This window comes from Narcine bancroftii, chromosome 3 (assembly GCF_036971445.1).
Source record: "Narcine bancroftii isolate sNarBan1 chromosome 3, sNarBan1.hap1, whole genome shotgun sequence".
Taxonomy (NCBI): Eukaryota; Metazoa; Chordata; class Chondrichthyes; order Torpediniformes; family Narcinidae; genus Narcine; species Narcine bancroftii.
In genome coordinates, this window is record NC_091471.1 from 217,591,706 (window position 1) to 217,616,825 (window position 25,120).

Here is a 25,120-nt window from a genome sequence, read left to right on the forward strand (position 1 = left end):
CGAAGATTTATGGAGGGGGTAAAAAGTCCACGTCAGCTGCAGGCTCGTTTGTGGCTGACCAGTCCGATGCGGGACAGGCAGACACGATTGCAGCGGTTGCAAGGGAAAATTGGTTGGTTGGGGTTGGGTGTTGGGTTTTTCCTCCTTTGCCTTTTGTCAGTGAGGTGGGCTCTGCGGTCTTCTTCAAAGGAGGCTGCTGCCCGCCAAACTGTGAGGCGCCAAGATGCACGGTTTGAGGCGTTATCAGCCCATTGGCGGTGGTCAATGTGGCAGGCACCAAGAGATTTCTTTAGGCAGTCCTTGTACCTTTTCTTTGGTGCACCTCTGTCACGGTGGCCAGTGGAGAGCTCGCCATATAATACGATCTTGGGAAGGCGATGGTCCTCCATTCTGGAGACGTGACCCATCCAGCGCAGCTGGATCTTCAGCAGCGTGGACTCGATGCTGTCGACCTCTGCCATCTCGAGTACCTCGACGTTAGGGGTGTGAGCGCTCCAATGGATGTTGAGGATGGAGCGGAGACAACGCTGGTGGACATAACTGAACATAAAACATAAAACACCCAATCCTCCTTAGTCACCAGATTCCTTCCCTGCACACTCTTATGTAAAGAAGTTAATTTTCTACATATTGCTGCCACTGTTTGTTTTATTCTGTGTGTTCTTTTATCCATATTTATGGGGTCCTAAGATGTCTATGATTATGTCCTACTGATATGGAGGCAATCTATATTGTTGTATTTTAATTTTGATCTGATAATCGAACAAAGGCAGCTTGGTTAATGTAATGGTTAGCGCAACGTTATTATAGCACCAGCAACAAGGGTTCAAATCTCACACTATTTGTAAGAGTTTGTACATTCTCCCTATGGGTTTCCTCCGGATGCTCCAGTTTTCTCCCACCCTCCAAAAAACATGTGGGGTTTGTAGGTTAATTGGTTTATTTGGGATGGTGTGAACTCATGGGCCAGAAGGGCCTATTACTGTGTTGTATGTAAATAAAAAGAAAATCACTTAACCTGCATGTTCAGAATTTTGTCCAGAGAAACTTAAGCAGAGATTATAGTTTGAACAGATTGTTTCTTCATACCTCATCACTTAATATATCTTCTGAATATCACTTACATATGGAACTATGCCATACCCTTTTTAAATTTGCTATCATATTTCTGATATTACTATGATGTGCTCCATTCGTTCATTTTTTTCAAATCGTTCATGTATGTAGTGAACAGTTGTGGGCCCAGCACCGAGCCCTCCATCACTCCATTCATCACTGATTGCTGACCACAGAAAGACACATTTAATTATAATTTTAATTTTATTGATACAGCACGGTAGAAGGTCCTTCCAGCCTAGGAAACCTGTGCCACAAAATTGCACCTAATTAACCTATCAAACTGATCCATTTTTGGAGGGTAGGAGAAAATAGGAGAAAAAAGGGGGGCTCTGGTTTCTTCTCATCATTCAAAAAATGTTTTGGGGGTGTAGATTAATTGGGTGTAACTTGGGTGGCACAGACTTGTGGCCTGTAACTGTGCTGTATCTAAATCTAAATTTTATTTTTTTTTTAAATCGGAGCACCCAGGTCACAGAGAGAATGTACAAACTCCTCAGCAATAGATTCAAACCCATGTCCCTGGCACTGTAGTGGCTTTGTGCTAACCGTGCCGCCATTCTCAGCCTTCTATTTATTAACCAATCCTCTCTCCATGCTAATACATTATCCCTATACTTCCTCATCTCTTAGGAGTCACCTTAGCGAATGGCTCTGGAAATCCAAGTGCACAACATCCACCTGTATCCCTCTATCCACTGCACTCGTTAATGCCCTCAAAGAACTCGGGTAAATTTGTTAAACTCGACGTGCCCTTCCTGAATCCATACTGCATCTGCCTGATGGAACAATTTCTATCCAAATGTCTGGCCATTTCTTCCTTAATGATAGCTTCAAGCATTTTCCTGACTGCAAGCATGACATTTGCTGACTTCCAATCCACCAGAACCTGCCCAGAGTCATGATTTTCACAAGCGCATCTGCTGTAATACCACCATTCCTTCCAGTAGCCTCGGATGTGTTCCGAAAGGAGCCTACCTTTAGTCCCACTAGTTTTCTCAGCACTACCTCCTTATTGCTAGCAATTGTTTCTAGATTCTCATCTCCTATCCCATCCCATCCATAGCATCACTCTTTGGCAGGTTTGAGACGTCATTATTTTATTTGTAGCGCTTACCTGGACTTTCCTTCTCACATAGGCTGGCTTTTCCAAGCCTCCACACAGTAGTCCTGTTGGCTTCTTCAAGATTCTGACTCAATTGACCGAAATCAGTTTTTTTTCCCCAAATCTTCCACCTACTCATCAATATGTTGAATAGATTCTGATTCCTTACTTAATAGGACTGAAAACCCTGTAATAAGCTTATGGTCAGCTGAAGAGTCAGCCCTCCTGCATTTTGCAGAGAAATATAGGGACCCCAAAGCAATGGAGAGGTAGCAAAATTATTCGAAGCCCACCGTCAAGATTAGTAAATCAGTGTCAATGTCCTCTCCTGCCCCCCTAACCTGAATCTATAGTTATACAGCACCAGTGGACAGGCCATCTTGTTTGGATGCCTGACACAAAACTCAAATCCATTTTCAAGGTTATTTTCACATCATATCTGAGAAAGTGAAACTGGTTCTTTTAGGAGAAATTTAGCAGGCTAACTCTTGCATTAATACTGCAGAACAAAGCAGTAGGGCAAGAACACAGTTACGCAGCACAGAATTTCCACAGCAGCCTATCATGTAGTTGTTTACATAGTGTCTGGCGGGGAGGTTGGACAGACACTTCCCGCTCTGTCCATACCAGCTATCCTCAACCAGAAGGTACTGCCAAAGAAGAAAGGAGATAATCCATTGAATGGATTTGCCAGCAGCTGAAAAAAATGGAGAAAACATTCTCTGTTAATGGCAACACACTCTGTGGACTTTGGAAGGTGCTAAGTGAGTGTATAGTGAGACCGATAGCTCTCCAGCCAACTCTCCCAATGCCAGCAGGCAGCTCCTCTGATTGGATGTGAATGCAACAAAGACCTAGTTGTGTTCTAAATGATCAAGCAAGGTTGGAGGTTGCATCCAAAAATTTCAGTCTGTGTGGGGAAGGGACAAGTATGTTCTACATGATGTGATGCTATTAAGCATGTGACTCGTTGGAAATTATCAGATGCTCTGAGTGAATCAGAAATGGAAGTTCTCAATCCAATTTCCCAATGGGCACAACTTTACTTTATCTTCTATCCCATGTAAAATAATTTGCACCTCAAAACCTGACACTAATTATCCAATTTATGGGTACCAGTAATTGTTAAAGGATATTGTCACTCATTGTCCACATTAAAAAAGCAGCCTTTATCCTCCAGGCCATGCCCTCTTCACTCTGCTACCATCAGGTACAGGAGCCTGAAGACAAGCACTCAGCGGCACAAGGACAGCTTCTTCCCCGCTGCCATCAGATTCCTGAATGATCAATGAACCAAAGACACTGCCTTACTTTTCATGCACTATTATTTTTATTTTTTTATAGTAAAGTTGTAAGGTGGTTATAATTTGAATGTTTGCTCTACGATGCTGCCACAAAACACCGAATTTCGTGACTTGTTCATGACAATAAATTCTGATTCTGATTCTGAACAAACATCCTATTTAACTTTTACTTCCGTTGATATTGTTTTGACTAATTCATTACTTACTCTCTTTGCTCATTTACAAGCCAGACTAAACAATTTCTCCCAGTTTTACTGCCCACTTTTCCCCTTTCATTCATTCCCTCTTTCCCTATTTGTTTTATATTCTTCTGTCGCGGAGCTGCATAGCCTTCTTTAATATGGCTCCATTTCTTCTTCTTTAATATGGCTCCATTTATCCTTCCTTCCCTATTTGTTCTGAATATTTGGGCATTCTTGCTAAAACCAGTCAAGCCTTCACTGTTCCAGTGCTTAGTTTGAAAATCTTTTCATTCTCATTCATCTCTCATCCCGATTTAGCACGCTCTCTCAGAGACATGAACCTAAGGACAGGAACAAAAGTAAAGCAACAATAACATTCATCCAGAGTGTACGTAATCTTCTTTCCCTCTTTCCTATGCTATCCCCAATTTTTTTGATTCCTTAAATATCCAGAAACCTCTCCATTCCTCTGTTCAATGGGAAAGACTGAGTCTCAACAGTCCTCTGGAATAGAAAGATTTACTAAGATTCCAAGACTTCAAGATTCCTTCATTGTCATGTAATGACATTACAGGACATGTAATGACATATAATTGACTTCTGCCTGCCGTAAGGCAGACAGAGTCACCATTAGCATTCCCTGGACCCCCTCACAGTATGAGAGAAAGAGAAGCAAAAGAGAGTCCCTTCAGAGTCACTAAGTAGATTCGCCTCCGGCCCTCCCGCAGCTTCTGCAGCCGCACAGACTCTCATTTGATCCATCCAACCCGAGCTCCAGATCCAACCTCTGACACGATCAAGAAACCTTCAGCGCCTGAGGCCCTTTGGATGCTCTTTTTGCCCTCAGCACCAGCATGAAGCCCAGTTCTGATACCTGACTCCCATGAGGCAGTCTCCAGCAGTCTGCAGCCCATGTGGGTCCTGCGACTGCAAGTCACTGACCACCTGCACCCCCATGTGAGTCCTTGAGTCGCTGAGTCTGTCTTTTAGCCACTAATCCCCTCTGAGTGAAGACATTTGACTTCAGCTCAGTTTATCCCTTCAATCTGTCATTCATATTCTAGTCCTCAGCCAGGAAAACATCTGTTCTTCATCCAACTGGTAAATCTGTGAAAGAATTATGTGAATTTAATTCTTCAAACTCCACTCAATTCCCTCTGGCAAAGCTACCATCTCTGGAACTGAAACTGTACAGGATATTCCACCTGTGGTCTCACTAAAGCCCCATGTAAGAATTCCTGACTTTTGCTGTCAAAGACCCTTGTTTCATTTACGTTCCCAAGCATTTGTTCTATGCATGTGTTGGCTTTCAGTCCTGTGTACAAGCACACCAGAGTCCCACTGAAGATCAACCTCATCCTATCTAGCACTATTTAATAGCTTCCCTATCTTTTCTGCTTTTCCCCACAAGTGGATAGTCTCACATTGTTCAACATTACAGTACCCCTGCCATGGGCTCGCCCATTCATTTAACTGGTGCCTATCTTCCAGGAGCCTTCTCCCTACTCACCATCCCACTTAGCCTGGGATCAACAGAAAATTTATAAGTATGCCATTTGAATCCATTTTCAATACAGTTCATGAATAGCTGGAACCAAAGCTCTAATCCTTTCAGTAACCTACAAGATGCAGCTTTCCAGCCTGAGAAGGAACCATTTATTTCTTGCTTTATCTGACTTTTAAGCACCAACCACATGGCTGGTCACTGAGCTAACCCAAGTGATAAGGTCTAGCTGAAAATCCTTCTTACAAGCATTGTAAGTTATCTCCTTTGACCTCAAAGGCAATATTGTTTCCCTCAGGAAGGGTGAAGTGGAAGTGTAATTATGATTTACATTTCCTTTTCCGTCATCATTGCCAATAATCTAATCATTTCTAAACAAGAAGTACTGGGCTAGCCACTGGAGATTTATTCCCACCCATGCCAGCTTACAAGAAAAATTGAAATAATTGTTTGCTATTTAAATTTTAACTTCTATCATGAGTGCTATTCAGATTCCTTTGCGATAAGCACACGATGTGAAATTCAGTATCCTATAAACTGAGACTTAACCATAGCAGGGCCGTGAGTCAGTCATCTTAATATCTTATTCTTTCCAAAACATGGATTAAATATGCTGGCACATTGTGCAGCATTAGTAAAGATGTATTTATTAAGAATAGAATATTTCAAAATAAAATACCCAAGCAGATTAGTTTATAAAATCAGTATTCAACAAATTTCCTGTGCAATTATTAAATTATATAACTTTTTTTTTCATGAGCTACAAAATCCAGTTGTTGAGACTGATTTGTACGTTCAAACACCATATTGGTTAAAATATGGGTCTGATCTTCATAGATACTTTTATACCACAAGTCAGACATCAATCATATTATTCCCTGGAGAATGAGGGGTGATTTGTTAGAGGTATTTAAAATTATGAGGGGGATAGACAGAGTTAATATAGATGACTTTTTATACTGAGGGTAGGTGAGATACAAACCAGAGGACATGGGTTAAGGGTGAAAGGGGAAAAGTTTAGGGGGAACATGCGGGGGAACTTCACACAGTGAGTGGTGGGGGTGTGGAATGAGCTTCTACCTGAGGTGGTGAATGTGAGCTCAATTCTAACATTTAAGAAGAATTTGGACAGGTACATGGACAGGAGAAGTATGGAGGGGTTTGGCTTAGGTGCAAGTTAGTGGGACTAGGCAAAAAACAAAATGGTTCGGCGCAGACTAGAGGGGCCAAGGTGGCCTGTTTCTGTGCTGTAGTGTTCTATTTTTCTAATGATAGTGACTGGCTGAGTTCCTCCAGCATTTTGGCGCTTTTTTAGTATCAGTGCAGTGTCTGCAGACTTTCGTGTTTCACTCAATGTTAGTGAAGAAAGAGTAAAGCTGATTTGAACTCCACCGCGTCATTGTTATCCTGTGGTGACACCTCAGCAAACTTTGTAATCTGCTGGAACTCAGATGACTGAGATATTACTGTATATGCTGTGCCTTCTGCATAACATTGCAGAGAGGCTTTTCTGTGGACTTGATCATGCACCAAACAATTAAATTGAACATACCTATCATCTTGCTTCCGTAGGCTGCCCCTTTGGGATACGGTATGAGTTTATTGTCATATACTTAAGTACAATGTGCAAATGCACCAAAATTCTTCCTTGCTGCAGCCTCACAGGATGTGTATGATCAACAACAGTGTAAATTACCGTCATGTGACTTGAGAGAGAAAAGGAAATAATAAATATAAAAGGAAAGAGAAATCAATATTCAATGCAACCAGGGTGACCACGGTGATAAGCTGTAAATAAGGGGGTGATGTTGGTGGTATATTCAAAAGGCTCTGGGATGGGCACATGGATATAAGAAAATAGAGGGTTATGGGTGTGAGGGAGGAAAAAAATCAGATTGCTGCGGAGTAGGTTTACATAGGTCACGCAGCATCATTGGTAGAAGGCCCAGTGCTGTGTTGTAATAGAACATAGAATACAGCACAGTACAAGCCTTTCGGCCTTCGAGGTTGTGACGACCCATATCTTTGGCTTGGCTTCGCGGACGAAGATTTATGGAGGGGGTAAAAAGTCCACGTCAGCTGCAGGCTCGTTTGTGGCTGACAAGTCCGATGCGGGACAGGCAGACACGATTGCAGCGGTTGCAAGGGAAAATTGGTTGGTTGGGGTTGGGTGTTGGGTTTTTCCTCCTTTGCCTTTTGTCAGTGAGGTGGGCTCTGCGGTCTTCTTCAAAGGAGGTTGCTGCCCGCCAAACTGTGAGGCGCCAAGATGCACGGTTTGAGGCGTTATCAGCCCACTGGCGGTGGTCAATGTGGCAGGCACCAAGAGATTTCTTTAGGCAGTCCTTGTAGCTTTTCTTTGGTGCACCTCTGTCACGGTGGCCAGTGGAGAGCTCGCCATATAACACGATCTTGGGAAGGCGATGGTCCTCCATTCTGGAGATGTGACCCATCCAGCGCAGCTGGATCTTCAGCAGCGTGGACTCGATGCTGTCGACCTCTGCCATCTCGAGTACTTCGACGTTAGGGGTGTAAGCGCTCCAATGGATGTTGAGGATGGAGCGGAGACAACGCTGGTGGAAGCGTTCTAGGAGCCGTAGGGTGGTGCCGGTAGAGGACCCATGATTCGGAGCCGAACAGGAGTGTGGGTATGACAACGGCTCTGTATACGCTTATCTTTGTGAGGTTTTTCAGTTGGTTGTTTTTCCAGACTCTTTTGTGTAGTCTTCCAAAGGCGCTATTTGCCTTGGCGAGTCTGTTGTCTATCTCATTGTCGATCCTTGCATCTGATGAAATGGTGCAGCCGAGATAGGTAAACTGGTTGACCGTTTTGAGTTTTGTGTGCCCGTTGGAGATGTGGGGGGGCTGGTAGTCATGGTGGGGAGCTGGCTGATGGAGGACCTCAGTTTTCTTCAGGCTGACTTCCAGGCCAAACATTTTGGCAGTTTCCGCAAAGCAGGACGTCAAGCGCTGAAGAGCTGGCTCTGAATGGGCAACTAAAGCGGCATCATCTGCAAAGAGTAGTTCACGGACAAGTTTCTCTTGTGTCTTGGTGTGAACTTGCAGGCTCCTCAGATTGAAGAGACTGCCATCCGTGCGGTACCGGATGTAAACAGCGTCTTCATTGTTGGGGTCTTTCATGGCTTGGTTCAGCATCATGCTGAAGAAGATTGAAAAGAGGGTTGGTGCGAGAACACAGCCTTGCTTCACGCCATTGTTAATGGAGAAGGGTTCAGAGAGCTCATTGCTGTATCTGACCCGACCTTGTTGGTTTTCGTGCAGTTGGATAATCATGTTGAGGAACTTTGGGGGACATCCGATGCGCTCTAGTATTTGCCAAAGCCCTTTCCTGCTCACGGTGTCGAAGGCTTTGGTGAGGTCAACAAAGGTGATGTAGAGTCCTTTGTTTTGTTTGACCCATATACTCCTTCCTAAAAAAAACTGCTAAACCCTCCCTACCCCAAAACCTTCTATTTTTCTTTCATCCTTGTATGTGTCTTTTAAATCCCCCCCAAGGTTTCAGCCTCCACCACCATCCCTGGCAAGGCATTCCAGGCACCCACTACTCTCTGTGTCAAAAAACCCTACCCCTGATGTCTCCCCGAAACTTCACTTTGTACTCATATCCTCTGGTGTTTGCTGATCCTGCCCTGGGGAACAGGTGCTGGCTGCCTCTCAGAATCTTGTAGACCTCTCTTATCTCATCTCATCCTTCTTCGCTCCAAAGAGAAAAGTCCCAGCTCTGCTAACCATCAAGGCAACATTCTAGTAAATCTCCTCTGCACCCTCTCCATAGCTTCCACATCCTTCCTATAATGAGGTGACCAGAACTGAACACAAAGCATGGTATTAGCAGAGATTTGTAGAGTTGCAACATGACCTCTCTACTCCTGAACTCAATCCCCCTATTAATGAAGCCCAGCATCACATAGGTCTTCTTAACTATCCTATCAACTTATGCGACGACCTTGAGGGATGTATGGCTTTGAACCCCAAGGCCCCTCTGTTCATCCACACTCTTAAGTAACCGACCATTAACCCTGGACTCAGCCTTCTGGTTTGTCCTTCCAAAATGCATCAGCTCACTCATATCCGGATTGAACTCTATCTGCCACTTCTCTGTCCAACTCTGCATCCTGTCTATATCCTCTTGTAACCTTCAGATCCATCCACAGCTCCTCCAACCTTCGTATCATCCGCAAACTTACTGACCCATCCTTCCGCCTCTTCAACCAGGTCATTTATAAACATCATCTGTTCTATGTTCTCAGGTAATCTGGTCAACAAGTGAATTGGACTGTGAGAATGTGAGAATATGGACAAAAATATCTGAACTTAAGAATGTGGCAAAATGTAGAGCAGGAGGATCTGCCCAGCAAGTTGAGCTGAGTGTGTTCTCGATTCTCAGAGAGAGAGGGGGATTAAAATAATGGAACTAATACCACTGCTTTGTGAGCAATATGAATGTAAGCATGATCTCTACCTTTTAAAATTCTGCATCAGGAAAGGCTGGATGCAGCAATGTTTACCTCTGGAAAATGAGGAGCTATTTTTCAAGCTTGAGTTGGCCCTTAATGTGACACTACTAGAGGGCACAAGTGAAAATGTTGGAGTGTGAGCAGAATGGGCATTAAAATAGCAGGTAATGGAAGCACAGGGTCTCCGTTGTGGACTAAGTCAGGTCAAACCTTTACAGAATAGAAACCGTTCCTTTGGCCTCATGCCAATCAAATTGTCTTCCTCAGCTGGACCCATTTTCCTGCAAATACACTTATCCCTCTGAGCCATTGCTCTTCATACACCTGTCTAAATGTCTTTTGAACCTTGCAACTATACTTTCCTCAACTACTTACTTTTGGCAGGTCATTCCAAATACCTACTACACATTTTAAATCTTTCCACTCTCACCTTTAAGGGATAGATAAATAAATATTTACAATTACAGTTAGTGCAAAAGAAGTCATGTTTGATTAGAACAGACAAATCTTTGGTGTTCCTGGAGTAGCTCATGGTTCAAGTAGTTTGGGTAGGTTCAAGAACTAGATAACTGCTGTGAAAAGAAAAAAAAACTGTTCTTGAATCTTGAAGTGCTGGGCTTTAGCCTTTTGTACCTTCTTCCTGAAGTTATGGTGAAAAGAGGTCATAACCAAGGTGGTGGGGATTCTTTATGATGTTGACAGGCTTCTTGAGTCAAAAGTGCATTGAGGATGTCACCAAGATCAAATGCCTCACAAACAAGGCAAACCTGACACTGTGATTGGATTCAGAGGTCTGGGCCCTTCTCAGAGCTTGTGATGCTGCCTTCATGACAGGAGACAGGATGGCACTAAGCTCAGCCAGGGCAGAACTCTCTCATGCAATTGGGAAGGCAAAGAGGGGGTACGCACAAAAAATTCTCAGTCAACTGTGCGACACCAACAAAACGAGGTGCATGTGGCAAGGGATCAAAACTATAACGGACTGCAAGACAACCATGTGAGTCAAAGAGAATGACGCCTCCCTTCCAGACAGACTGAACAATTCGATGAGAAGAACAGGCTGATCCCGAAGAAAACTCTGTGTCCCCCTGGTTATCCACAGCTGAGGTGAGGAGAACCCTATCCAAAGTGAACCTACACAAGGCGCGGGATCTGACAATATACCTGGTTGGGTACTGAAGGACTGTGCAGACCAACTGATGGAGATCCTTACAGATATCTTCAGCATGACACTGCAGCAATCCATCGTCCCTATGGGTTTCAAGAAAGGCATCATCATCATCCCAGTACAAAAGATGGGGACAGTAACAGACTTCAATGACTACTGCCCTATGGCACTGACCTCCATCATTATGAAATTCTTCAACCGTCTGGTGATGAAATGCATCAAATTGCACCTTGCAGAGACACTGGAACCATTTTTATTTAACCTATAGAAAGAACCATTCCACTGATGATGCTATAGCATTGTCCCTCCACTCTGTCCTGTCCCATCTGGAGAACAATATCTCATACGCCAGGCTGCTGTTCATCAACTTCAGCTCGTCATTTAATAAGATAATTTCCCATAGGTTGGTGGAGAAGCTCTTCTCATTGAGACTCAACTCCCCTTTCTTTAACTGGATCCCGGACTTCCTAACAGAAAGACCCCAGAGTGTCCAGGTTGGTAACAGAATGTCGAGCACCATTATGCTGAGCACTGGCGCAACTCAGGGCTGTGTGCTCAGCCTGTTCCTGTTCACACTACTGACCCACGACTGGATGCCAGATTCAGATCTAACAAAGTCATCGTTTGCAGATCAAACAACAGTAGTTGTCCGCATCTGCAACAATGAGGAGTCGCGCTACAGAGAAGAGGTGGAAAATCTCATGTTATGCTGTGAGAATAACAACCTGAGTCCCAATGTGGACAAGATGAAGGAGATGATCATGGACTTCAGGATGACCAGGAATGTCTACCCTCCACTACAGATGAACAACTCTGTAGTGGAGAGAGTAGAGAGCACCAAGTTCCTTCGAATTGACTTACGTAGTGATCTATCCTGGACACACAACATCTCCTCACTTGTCAGGAAGGCACAACAGCAACTGCACTTGCTGAGAAGGCAGAGGCAGGCAAGGCTAATGACCATCATGTTGACTTCCTACTGGAGCTCTATTGAGAGCATCCTGGCCGCTGCATCACAGTGTAGTATAGTTGCTGTAGAAATGGATAGGAGATCAATCCACAGGGCCATAAGAGTGGCAGAGGGCATTACTAGGTTCTCCCTCCCCCCCATCGTCACGATATACCAGGATCATTGTCGGAAGATGGCTTGAAAAATTGTTCCTATCACCCTGCACATAGCATCTACCAGCTATTCCCGTCGGTAAAGAGATACGTAAGTATTAGAGCCAGGAACCATTGGACTGAGAAGCAGCTTCTTCCCACAGGCAGTGGGACTGTTGAATGGCTATGAACTGCTCGTACTTCTCATACAATCCCTCTTAGAATCTACTATTTATTTAACAGTATTTATTTTTATATATATACTGCATATAAATCGCTTGTAAATATGTGTGCTATGTCTCTATATGTGTTTGCATGTTTTTACACCAAGGACCCTCCTCATCCTCCTACACTGCAGGGACAAAACTCCCAGTTCATCATCCCTCCAGTGTTGGTAATATTATCGTGATTATATTTTCTGCCTCCTTTCCATCTCAATGGCACCCTTCCTATAAATGGGTAACCAGAACAGCACACGATACTCCAAAGGGCACCCTTCCTATAAATGGGAAACCAGAACAGCACACGATACTCCAAATGTAATCTCACTATCACAGCAGGGTAAGTTGTCAGACTTTCTCTCTTAGGAGATGAGCATTGCCTGGCACTTTTGTGCCATGAATGTAACCTGCTATTGATGTCCATCCCTTAATGTTATTCACATGTTGTTGGAGGTAAGCATGAACTTCTATTTTGCTATGGAGTTCATTATAGTGCATTCATTAGAGAACATCCCCTTCCAACTTTTAACAAAAGAAAGGTCATTGATGAAGTGGGTAAACTTGATTGGGCCTGGGGGAATGTGTCCTGAGGAGTTCCTGTGGTCATTTCCTGGGTATGGTACAACCACGACTCTCTTCATTTATGTGAAGTATGACTTCAGCCAATTTAGACTTAAGCTGTGCCAAGGTCTGGAGAAAAGGAGTCCTGGCAAAACCAAAACATCAGTGGTGACCAAGACCACAATAGCATTGCTCCCAAGGGCTTTCATTACTTTGTTGATGACAACAGAGATGGGGCAGTTTGGATTGCCCTGTGTTTTTGTGAACACAACATACCCAGAAAATTTCCGACATTATCAGACAGTGTTGTAATTGCTTGTCCTGAGATGCAGGTGGTTCTGGTCTGTGGATCTTCATTACTGCAGGCAGGACCTTGTCTTGTCCTGTGGACTTTGTCATATCTAGGCCTTTCTTGATACAGAATTTTAAAAGATAGAGTTTATATTGACATTCATATTGTTCATAGAAAAAAAACATTAAAGCCATTGCTAGAAATTCTAGAGCAGCGCAATGAACAGGTGTTATAGGTTTCTTTAATCAAGCCTTGAAAATTTAACCAGTCTCTACATTTGCATTTTTAGCACTGAAAGTTCACTGGAAAAATGAGCCCCCTAAGATCAAGACTGGTGATGGGTGGAGGAGAGAGACTTCGATGAATGTGTCTGTATTGTAACTGATCTAGATTTCCAAAGTATTTGATTTTCAGACTGTGAGGCAGGGTGGCTGAATGGATTGGGATTGAGTGTTTTAAAGGGAAAGCCGTTGGAATCGGAGAGTCTGATCCGAACCCTTCTTCCATTTGCCTGGTCCAAGGTCAAGCAAATGATGGGAGGCTGGAGCAGAACTTAGTAGTGAGTGGTCATGAATCAGAATCAGTCTGTATTGTCAAGAACACATCACAAAATTCATTGTTTTGGGCCAGCATCAGACTGCAAACATTTGTATAAACCACCTTATAAAAATAGTGCAGGAAAAAGACAAAGTTGGTTCATTGTCATTCAGAAATCTGATGGCAGAGGGGAAGAAGCTGTCCTTGTGCTCGTTTTCAGGCTTGATGAGCAGGGACGGGATAAGGAAGTCAATATTGGATTCAATATTCCAAAGGTGGAACTTAAGAGTGGAGGAGTTGGGGATCATCAGGACTGTGATACAGTGCTGTGCTGACCATGTTAGCCCAAGGAGAGCTCAATGAGAGTCATCTATGGGTCAATGTGCATCAAGTTCCCCATTTACTCTCCAAAGGAACATTGCCCAGAGAGATGGCATCATCCTGCATGCCCTGCACAGAAATGATTAAATATCTGGACAGAAATTACTCCAGAAAGATGGTTATTGTGCTTCACTGTAGATTTTTTTTTTAATCAGTTGCAGGTCCGTGTGGAGGTTAGTACAATGCTATTACAGTGCCAGCGACCCAGGTTCGAATCTGGTGCTGTCTGAAAGGATTCTGTTCGTTCATGACCCTGTGGGTTTCCTGCTTCCTCTCACCCTCTAAAAAAGTACAGGGTTTATAGGTTAATTGGTGTATTTGGACAGCATGAGCTCGTGGGCCAGTTGCCGTAAATCTAAGTAAAAAACTGCTCAAAATAAATCATTGCAGTGTAGCGATAGCTACCACGATTGAAAGAAAACCACAGGTTGGTGTGAGTTTCAGTTCCAACTGACTCTATTCGAATGTCCGCATGCGCCTTTAAGGGCAGGCACAAATCCCGCCCCATGTCGGCATTGATGTCACCACGCTGCCGAAAAGTGCACGCTGTGGCCGAGGCCACGATGCACTCCCAAAACCCGATGTGCGCCGCCACATACAATTGTACTTCATGGCACATTAGTTTATTTACTCATTTTTATTATAAACTGAAAAGCAAACTGTTCAGTCCATCACAAGGTGCATAATTTTTAAGTTTGATTATTAAACAATGATCAACATGGATCATTATAAGCTGTTATAAATGATCAATTATTTCGATCAAAGTAGAAACACACAAATGCTGGATGAACTCAGGAGGTAAAGATATTTGACCAATGTTTCAGCGCTGAGCCCTTCTTCAACGTATGAGAAAAAAAGCAGGCAGAAACCTGAATTAGAAGGCAGGGGGAGGAGGAAAGAAAGGGTAAGGGGAGGAGGGAACAAAAGGCATGGAGAGCACTGGCATAGCTAGGGGCGGCACAGGAGGATGGATAGCACCCCACACCGAGCACATTTTCCAAAAGTGGCGCCCTCACCCCCCTCCCCGGTCTGTCACCGCGTCTTCCCTCCCTCTCTGATGCCACCCCCTGCTCTGATGGCACCCCCTCGTTGTGACGCAGAGATACCTAGCAGTGCTGTGAGGGTCAGCAGCCTGGGCGCATTTCCTTCTCCTCTCTCACAATTTCAAACAGAACCAGGGAGCTAAAGGAAAGCCCCCAGAACTTCTGGGCCAGGAGGAGTGTGGCGTCGGGCAATGGGCATCTGAAAAACTGCATAGACAGCCTTTGCTTGACCTTGTTAACTCTACAGTACAATGCTTTAGTAATTCACATCTAATGATCTTTTACATTAAACCACAGCTTGTTTTGGGCTCTTGTGTGTCACAGTATTTTAACAACCAGTCATTTAGAAGAGCCGTCATTTCAGTAGTGATGTGTCCACATAGCAGGGTGATGTTGCGGGAAGCACATCATTGTTTCAGCGGTTCTGTAACACTGTGCAGGTAGGGGGGGCGGGGGGCAAAGGTATTCCCTCTCACCTGACCGATGCTGCACTCCTTCTGGCCCAGAGGTTCTGGGAACTTTCCTTTAGATCCCTGCTTCTGTTTGAAATATCTGAACTTGATGGTGAGAGAGGAGTCCGCTGGTGGACCTCGTGTGAAGTAGACATCTTCAGTATCATCAACAAATTTGCTTATGCTAAATCTAGAGAATGTAACTTTTAAATTGTGGTTTTGTACTTTTGACTTTTGAAATTGATACCTACGTGTAAGTAATTCCATTACTGAAGTGTCAGACATATTTGTCGTATTTTCTGGCTGTATAGCAAATGAAAAAAATTAATTACTATGCAAAGAAAATATTTATGTGTTTTAATATTCATGTGTATTTTTAAAAATTAACTTAGGGCCCCTTTATAATATATGCTACAAGCCCTGCACTAGCTTAATCTGGCCCTGACCGATGTCACCACCTCCCCCTCAACCCCACACCCACCGATGCCACTAGAAAATCAGTGCAGCCCACCAATTCAGTCACTGACTCACTATCTGGTATGTGTTGTGGTGCCTTTTTTATGAGCTCGCTCTTCCCCCCTAACATTAGAATTTGGCTATGCCCCTGAAGGGGAGGAGCTCAGGCCAGCAGGAAAAAGGTGATAATTGGTCAGGCAGATGAGGATTGATCGGGGAGGGGTGGCTCTGTGAATGCAGAGCTGGAGGACAGGAGAAATATTATTCATATTTGCTGTTCTTACTAGCACAAATAGGAAGCTTGTGGAAGCCTGGTGGAAATGAGGAGTTGTGTTTCAAACAGCAAAAGATACATTCTAACCTAACATTAGATGCACCAACAGCATTCCTGATCCTGATCCTGGGCCGAGCATTAGCTTCCTTCAATTTCAATGCAATTCAACACATCTGGGAGAAGTATGCACATTTCAAGTTCACTTGTTATCTGACTGTACCAGTACCAACCCGACGAAACTGTGTTCTCCGGTCCACAGTGCAAAACAGTTAGACTTAATGCACATACAGATAAATGGCGCACATAACAGAATCAGAATCCGAACTTATTGCTATGAACATGTATCATGAAATTCATTGCTTTGTGGCAGCTTTACAGGTGGAAAAAAATTTCTAGAAATTACATTTTTTTAAAATAAATAAGTTAGTGCAAAAGAAGAGAAAAAAAGAGGAAGCGTCTGTGGTTCATTGATCATTAAGAGGGGGAAGAAGCTGTTTCTGTACCATTGGGTGTTTGTCTTCAGGCTCCTGCACCTCCTTCCTAACGGTAGCAGTGAGAAGAGGGTATGGTGTGGGTGGTAAAGGTCCTTGACCATAGAAGCTGCTTTCTTGAGACACCACCTCTTGAAGATGTCCCAAATGGAGTCGGCTGATAAAATGGCGCTGGTCACATTTACAACTCTCTGGAGCCTTTCCCTGTCCTGTGTATTGGCACCTCCATATGAGACAATGATGCAACCAGTCAGAATGCTCTCCACGGTCCATCTGTAGAAATTCGCAAGAAACTTTAAATATTATTAAATTCAATAGTTAAATATTATTTCCCACTATCAGTTGCTATATAGAGTATATTCCAGTTGCAGAGTACAAGTAGGTGTTTACGTTATTGATATTTCCCTTGTTCTATTTTGTTTTCTTGTTAATTTTCATTGGTACTTATGACTTTTATTTACAGATACAATCAAGAGAATCCAGATCCAGAAAAGCATCAGAAAAACTCCTGTCATATGAGTTTTCTGGAGCACAGGCAACGCGACAGCCAGCAGCGAACACATCAGAAAAATTGAGGTCTCTATCAGATAGAACGTCATTGAAAAAACTGACCCCATGGGATGCTGCATCTCAGTCTGCTGTTGGTTCTGTGGAGGAAGCGTTTTCCAAGAGAAATATCCAGTCATCAATAGCGAAGAATATTGTCACAGCAGCACGTCGAAAAACCTTACCTGAGCCACCGGAGGAATGGAAAGCTCGAGTGGCATATGTCCCCCCGCTCTCAAGCAGTTACTCTTCTGTAGTGGCATTCAATGTCAGAAGGCCCTCCGGCATAACATCCTCACTTAAACCTTCACCCACTTCAGTGCCTCACATTCACGGCAGTTCAATATGCCAGCAATTATTAAGTTACCAAAGGTCTCTGACTGACCCTGACACGTCCACTGGGACATACTCTGATTATGAAACCTCTTCAGGAAAGCAGGTCGCTACTTCAAATTATAACCCCATTCCACGAGGCTGGAAGAAACAACGATGAAATGGGGTTTCCTCATGATGCAGATGGTCGTGTGATGGGTAGTTACAGGAAACTCAAAATTAAAAGCAGAATCAGATGATAAAAGTGATAGGTGAAATATCACAAGTCAAAAGAAAGGCATTTTCTGGTGGATATTACTTTTAGTTTTGATATCCATTGCAGCCTTTTAGTGCATGCATTGAAGCAAGTTGTCCGTTCATATCTAGTTGCACTATTTTCATGGATGTTGTCCTACACAAAAGGTATTTGCATAAAAAGAGTATGTGATCAGCATATCGCAACATAACTTTCATGATATCATTTTCTTGAGAAAAACTTACTGCCACTGGGCTGACAAAGTGGAATAACTTCCAATAACAATAGAAAGGGTACTTATTAATTTGTACAATCATTTGTTCACATTGCCAAATTTATAGCATTAGGATATAGTTTAGCCTCTATAATGTAAACATTGATTCAGCTGCCTTGGTAAAGTCTTTCAATGTGCCAACCAATGTGAAGGATAAAAATTATACAAAATAAGTGCCGCAGAGAGAGGCTAATGGACATTGAAATTTGGGATAGTTCTGAAGGTTTGGAACACTAACTGAGAAGACGTGCTTTCACATGAAGAATTGTTGGTCCACTGCTCCCATCCCTCATTATTGGACCTCCGTACCTTGTAACAGCCAGCCTTTGCCTTCTCAGACCGATGGTGCGATGTGAGAAGGAGGCATTGCACAGCAGAAAGTTTATTTAATCTTGAGGAATGCTCACAAATAGGTAGACATTTTATGAATGTCAACTCTGCCAGTGTCCGAGGGCTTTTATGGAGAAAGAGTACACAGAACACGGTGCAAACTAAGTGGTGTAAATCCATGAGATTTAATCCACTGAGGAAATGGAAATGTCAAAATTTTCAGTTTTGGATACAATTCCCTGATTATAAGCATGTTTTTTTTTTTAAAAATAGGAAGGAAATTTAGCTTGCAATGTAGGACACAAATTCCATTATTATAACCATATAACCACTTACAGCACAGAACAGGCCAGTTCGGCCCTACTAGTCCATGCCGTAACAAATCCCCACCCTCCTAGTCGCACTGACCAGCACCCGGTCCATACCCCTCTAGTCCCCTCCTAAAAAAAAGTATAATATAAAATATACATTTCCAACTTTCTGCTATTAAAACTACAATAGTCTATCCCAAAATGCATTGTAGAGATTTGTTTTATCTAGCAAAGTCCTTTGGTGATACCCTAGTTTGACGATAAGGAGATGTTTCATCTGAAATCCTTCAAACTTGCATTTTTCTTTAAACTTGTGAAGTAGAATTAAAGCATGACTCCAATAGGAATGTTGCAAATTGTATATTATAATGTACAGTATATTGTTAGGAGGTCTGACAATATGTGGGAACCATTTACAGTGTGTAGATGTAAGACAGCTATGGAAGTGAACGATCAGTATGTGCAATGTGTTTTGAGATGGGAGCAACAAATAAATATTTTGAATTGTTTTGCTAGCATGTAGAAAAAGTGATTCGGTCAGGGTAACAATACATAAATTGAATAGTCCTCAAGGTTATGCAAATCAAAAATAAGCCACTGGCCTTCAGTATAAGAGAAATCCATGTGTGCGATGTTCTGTTTTGTGATTTTTTTTTAAAATTTGGACATAACAGGACATTTCGGCCCATGAGGTCCATGCCACCAAATTTACGCCCCATTAGCCTACACCCCCGGTACATTTTGAATAGTGGGAGGAAACCGGAGCCCCTGGAGCAAACCCATGGGGAGAAGGTACAAACTTCTTACAGACAGTACAGGACTTGAACCAAGGTTTTGTCGCAATCGCTGGCGCTGTGAAGGTGCTGTGCTAACCGTTATGTCGACCATGCCGTCCTAAAGTTTGAGTGCACTCAATCAACTAATGTCTCCACTTTCAAATATTGACAGTAGTCTTTGCTTTTATTTGACGTAAAAAATAAATTGCACCAGAATGTAAAAGATCGATTATCGTATCTTATCCTGCAACACCATCGCCTTGTTTTGGGGTTTAATAAAATAATATTCAGCTTCATGCACAACTTGCTTAAATAAATTTGTACCTAACCTTCCACCCAGTCTTCATTCCTGCCACAATTGTTTTGCTTTTAACACAATACGAAGTCATATACATTGCAGTGCAAATACACCATCAGGTAACGAAGAAAACAGGAATCGTTTCTGATGTCTTTATATTTATTGTATTTTGTGCACTTATTTTGGTAAATTTTTGTCCCTTATAGCATAGCTTAAATTCAAAGTCAAAGATCCAGTGGTATTATAATGCTCATATTATTACACAGTGGAAAATTATATGCCTCTGAACATGTTCCACACTGAAAGATTATTGCACATGACAGGTTACAATCTAAAAAGGTAAAAAGACAAAATATTTGTCTTTTAGCCCAAGTGTTACAAAGGTTCAAGAGCATTGATATGTACAATTGAATTTAAAAATAGCTGTTCATTGCAGAATGCTTCAAAATAAAATATATTGTTGCCAGACCATTGTTGAATCTTGTTTGAATAAACAATGGAGGTGCAGTTGGAATTTTGCTGTCTCAAATTTTCAAAAGTCAATAAAAATTCATATATTCTTTCACATTTTAGAAGCAAGTTAATTTATGGTTAAAATGAACTTCAATTTTAAATTTTAGTGATTTAATGACTAATATTTTTGTATCAAGGACAAAAAACTGATCAATTACAATTGACCTTGAGCTTTATGCACTGAAAAAAAAAGCACGATTGGATATGGTCTCAGAATGAGAACTGACAGTACCTCAAATTTGCAATGGGAATAATTAAATCACTTACTTCACCTTGAATCCAACTGAGTCTCTCTGGAAGTTAAGTGAGGATGGGCCAGAATCAGAATTTATTGTCATGAACAAGTCATGAAATTCAGTGTTTTGGGGCAGCATCACATTCATATTTTGACCATCTTACAATGTTACTATAAAAAGTATTAGTGCATGAAAAATAAGGCAGTGTCTTTGGTTCATTAATTATTCAGGAATCTGATGGCAGCGGGGAAGAAGTGTTGTTGAGTACTCGTCCTTGGGCTCCTGAACCTTTTCCCTGATGGTAGCAGTGTGAAGAGGGCATGGCCTGGGTGCTGGGGGTCTTTGAGGATAGAGGCTGCTTTTTAAAGACACCGCCTCATGTGGATGTCTTCGACGGAGTGAAGTCTGGTGGCTGAGATGTCGCAGGCCGAGAACTGGGCTTGGCTTCACCGTTTCCTGCCATTAAATAATCTGTCCACCCATGCGGACGAGGCTTGGCTATTGGAATTGGGTAAGATGAAAAAGTGGCTGACATTAGCAGTCTGATGGATGGGTAATACAAGACCATAAATCGGGAAAAAGATTAGAAAAATAATAAATAAAGCAATATAGGTTGAGTGCTGTAGTGCGCGTTGAAAGAACCAGACTTGTTGATCCAAACCAAGGCTTTTATTAACTAAAAGACTGGAGCATATCACAAGTAGGTTGACCAGTACAGAATGACCTGGTCTGGCTAGGAGCAATCCTTTAAGACCTGCCAGAAGATGTGGCTACACTCTCAGCCAATCACAGTCATCCTACACTACCATCTCTACATATGTACATATACACATTGGTGATAGAATCTATACTATCACAAATGCCTTTTATCCAAAATGCCTGGGACCAGAAGTGTTTTGGATTTTGGAACACCATTTTAAAAATACACTCAGTCACTCAGATTTAAAAATACATGCATTCACATTTCAATAAAAATATTACATATGCATCTACACTCTATAATGCACTACATATGACCGCTACATCCCGTTCCCCAATCGGGATTTCTGAACTCTATTACGTATTACCTTATGGGACCACGGACGGAAAGAGCTTTGGATTTTGGATCATTTTGGATTTCAGTTATTCAGAAAAGGAGAATTCAACCTGTAATACAATGCACAATTCAAAGGTAATGACAAATTTGTTTCCTTTTCTGTTTTGATCACATGCATAAGTTTATACATAAGACTCATATCACATTAGTTTGCCTCAAATTTGTTTTGTCCCAGTGAAGGTATATCAAACTGGCGATGCGCGGTGAGCTAGAACACATCCTGTGAGTGGACCTCCTCATAAAATAGAATTAGCTTTGGGTGCACAAGTGCACAAGAATCTATTCTCACAAGTTCTGGAGAGGCACAGGGAGCAGAAGAATTTGGGGAGATGGTGGATGTCATTGTAGTGAAGAAAGTTAAATATTGGGTAGGAAGAACTGAAAACTTCACTCATGTGTTGCTCAGAGCTTGAAGATTAGGTTGCAGTAACATGGGGATAGGGGGTGACCAGGTACAAGGGATGGGATGCAAAAGATTTGGTCTTAAGTGAAGGCAGTAAGGGATGATGAGGGGTCTGAAAGCAACCCACATTGTGGGAGTTGGGAATGAGGGTGAGAGGGTTGTATGAGTATAATGGCTTTGTGGAGAGGACTCAGCTTCCAATCAGACTCCATTATCTTTGACCTGATCAAGTAAACCTGCTTTACCATTTGTTGAACAGCCTTTAGCATTGCTCCCCAAATCTTGACCTCCATATGTCGATAGATTTTATTGATGGAGAACCCAGGACCAATTTCATATTGTCTGAAACAAGTCATTATGTACTTTATATGAATATTTTATTTATACATTTTCCATACATGTATTTAATAAACATTTAAATAGAAGAGTAATGATTAAGTTTAAAAATGATGGATTTTATCCTGCACCTACCCTCCCATCCCTCCCTGCCTATACCCCCCTCCCACATAATAACTATATGAAAAATATAAATGAGATATAGGAAGTACAGAAAATAAAGAAGAAAATAATTTCCTAGTTTGCTTGAAGGATTGGTTAGCACACTGAGATACCACAGTGTTTGTATGGCCGTTTTAGGGAAGAAGATTAGCACTTGTCTCAAGAGGCCGGAAGTACATTTTTACATATTTACCCCTAAACTTTGCACATCTGGGCTCCAAATTTGCGAAGAGGTGGCACGTTTATTTCTTAAATTGAATGTAATTTTCACCAAAGGAATGCAACTTTGAACTTCTGCATTCCATCTCTCCAAACCTAAATATGCATCTGATTTCAAAGTTTAATGCAATACACTTCCTTGCCACTGCTAATGCTATTTTTTTTACAAAATTTGTTTGGTACATTGATAATTTCATCTTAGGTCTTGTTCCTTCTATATTGCCCAATAAAAAAAAGTCAAATCTTTGGAAATACAGTACCCGTAATTTGCTCTAAAAAAATTGCCTAAGTCTACCCAAAAAGGCCTTACTTTAGAACATGACCAAGTAGAGTGTAAAAAAGTTCCTGTCTTTTCACCACACCTAAAACATTTATCTGATAAGTCTGATTTCATTCTATTCAACTTTTGTTGCATTAAATATAATTGATGCAGGTGATTATATTGAACTAATCCATCCCTTACATTTATAATGTTTGTCGTACAATCTCGACAAAGATCTGGCCACCTTTTCTTATCAATTGTGATATTAAGATCCACATCCCATTTCTGCCTAGATTTATGGACTGTCTGTTTAATAGTACCCGTTTTTAATAAAAGGTACATTGCAGAAGTAAATTTCTTAGCATTACTTCTCCTGATAAGAGTTTCCAGCTACTACAAGCTGGTAAAAAATCATTGTTGGACCTAACTTTTCCCGCAAATATCCTCTCAGTTGAAGATAACAAAAAAAAGTATTCCAGGTTATTCCATATTTATTCCTTAATGGTTGAAATGATATCATTTGACCTTATTCATACAATCTTCAACATTTTTAATGCCTTGGTAAAACCAATTATTTAAAAAATTGGTTACCTTTAGTAAAATGTATAAGATTATTTTGAATCAAAGGTGTCTTAGGTGATAAACTTCCTTTTGTTCCAATTTATTTTATTCCGGATAGTGATCAAATGTTTCAACATTGGTGCTTTCTTTCATGCTGGTTATTAACTTTGAATCCCATTTATTTATAAATTCCTCTGCTAATTTCTCTCCTATTTTATCCAACTTTATTTTGACCCATGCTGGCTTTCCTGATCCCTCAAAAAAAGAGGTAAGAAATCTTATTTGAGCCACATGGTAATAATGCTTAAAGTTAGGAGGCTCTAAACCTCCTGATTCATATTTCAACATTAATATTTCTATAGAGACTCTTATAATTTTACTCTTCCAAAGAAATTTCCTTAATCTTGAAAAAAAACTTGTGTGATAATAGTAAGGTTTGAAAAAAATATTGTATTTGAGGAATGATGTTCATCTTAATACAGTTAACCCTTCCTACTAATGTTATTGGCAAGGTCATCCATTTTGTTAAATCTTCTTCAACTTTTTAAAGTTGTGGTGAATAATTCAATTTATGTAGATTGTTTAAATTATTATCTATCTGGATCCCTAACTATGTGATCGCCACTTTGGCCATTTAAACTGAGTATTTCTTCGAAAATGGTTATAATCTCCTTGTGTAAGGGCCATAATTTCACTTTTGTCCTAATTTATTTTATAACCTGAAATCTTATCATATCCTTCCAAATTTAGATATAGTGTCTGTAAAGAGGTGTCAGGTTCTGTCAGATATATTAAAACATCATCTGCAAATAAATTAATTTAATACTTTTCCTGACCAACTTAAATCCTCCTAATTACCTCTGCTAGTAGCTCTATAGCTAAAGTAAATAGAGCTAGGGATAAGGGACATCATTGTATACATGAACCTGTTTGCCTTTGACACCATACTCATCAGCAGACTCACAGACGGCAATGAAGAAGCATACAGGAGTGAGATAGATCAGCTCATTAAATAGCGTGACAACAACAAACTTGTACTCAATGTTAGCAAAGCAAAGGGAGGGGGGGGTGTGTGGTGGTACACCACCGGCCTACCGCAGGGGGCAACCTCTGTACCTGCAGGAGTGTAAGGGGGACAGGACAACACCTGGCCGGCTGTCAAACAGTTCACCCGAATGGTATCAATCACCCTCCAGGACATAAGCCTGCACTGGCCTCCAAAGTCTTACTCAGAGTTACTGCAGCTACAGCCAGCCCAGCTCTGTGGAAGTCTTTGTTGATTAAAACCTGTTGTACAGTCTTTACCTTGTGCGTGTCTGGTTCTGTCTAACAGCACAGGGTGATTGTGGACTTCTGGATGGGGAAATCAGGAGAACCCAAATCAGTCCTCATCAAGGGGTCAGTAGTGGAAAGGGATAACAACTTCAAGTTCCTGGGTGTCAATATCTCTGAAGATCTGAGCTGGGCCTCCATTTTCAAGAATGCTCACCAGCAGCTATACTTTGTAAGGAGTTTGAGGAGATTTGGTATGTTACCAAAGACCCTTGCAAATTTCTACAGGTGTTC

General features: G+C 41.8%; 1 protein-coding gene across 1 annotated transcript in view; it reads left to right on the forward strand.

Annotated features, from left to right (window-relative positions):
• The window catches only part of LOC138758116 (synaptopodin-2-like), a 143,385-nt gene extending 123,131 nt beyond the window's left edge, over positions 1–20,254 (forward strand). Inside the window, exon 5 of the mRNA XM_069926599.1 lies at positions 17,127–20,254. Within this exon, the coding sequence (XP_069782700.1) occupies positions 17,127–17,702 (576 nt within the window). The 3' untranslated portion in view covers positions 17,703–20,254. The remainder of the gene's footprint in view (positions 1–17,126) is intronic.
• The last annotated feature ends 4,866 nt before the right edge of the window (positions 20,255–25,120 follow it).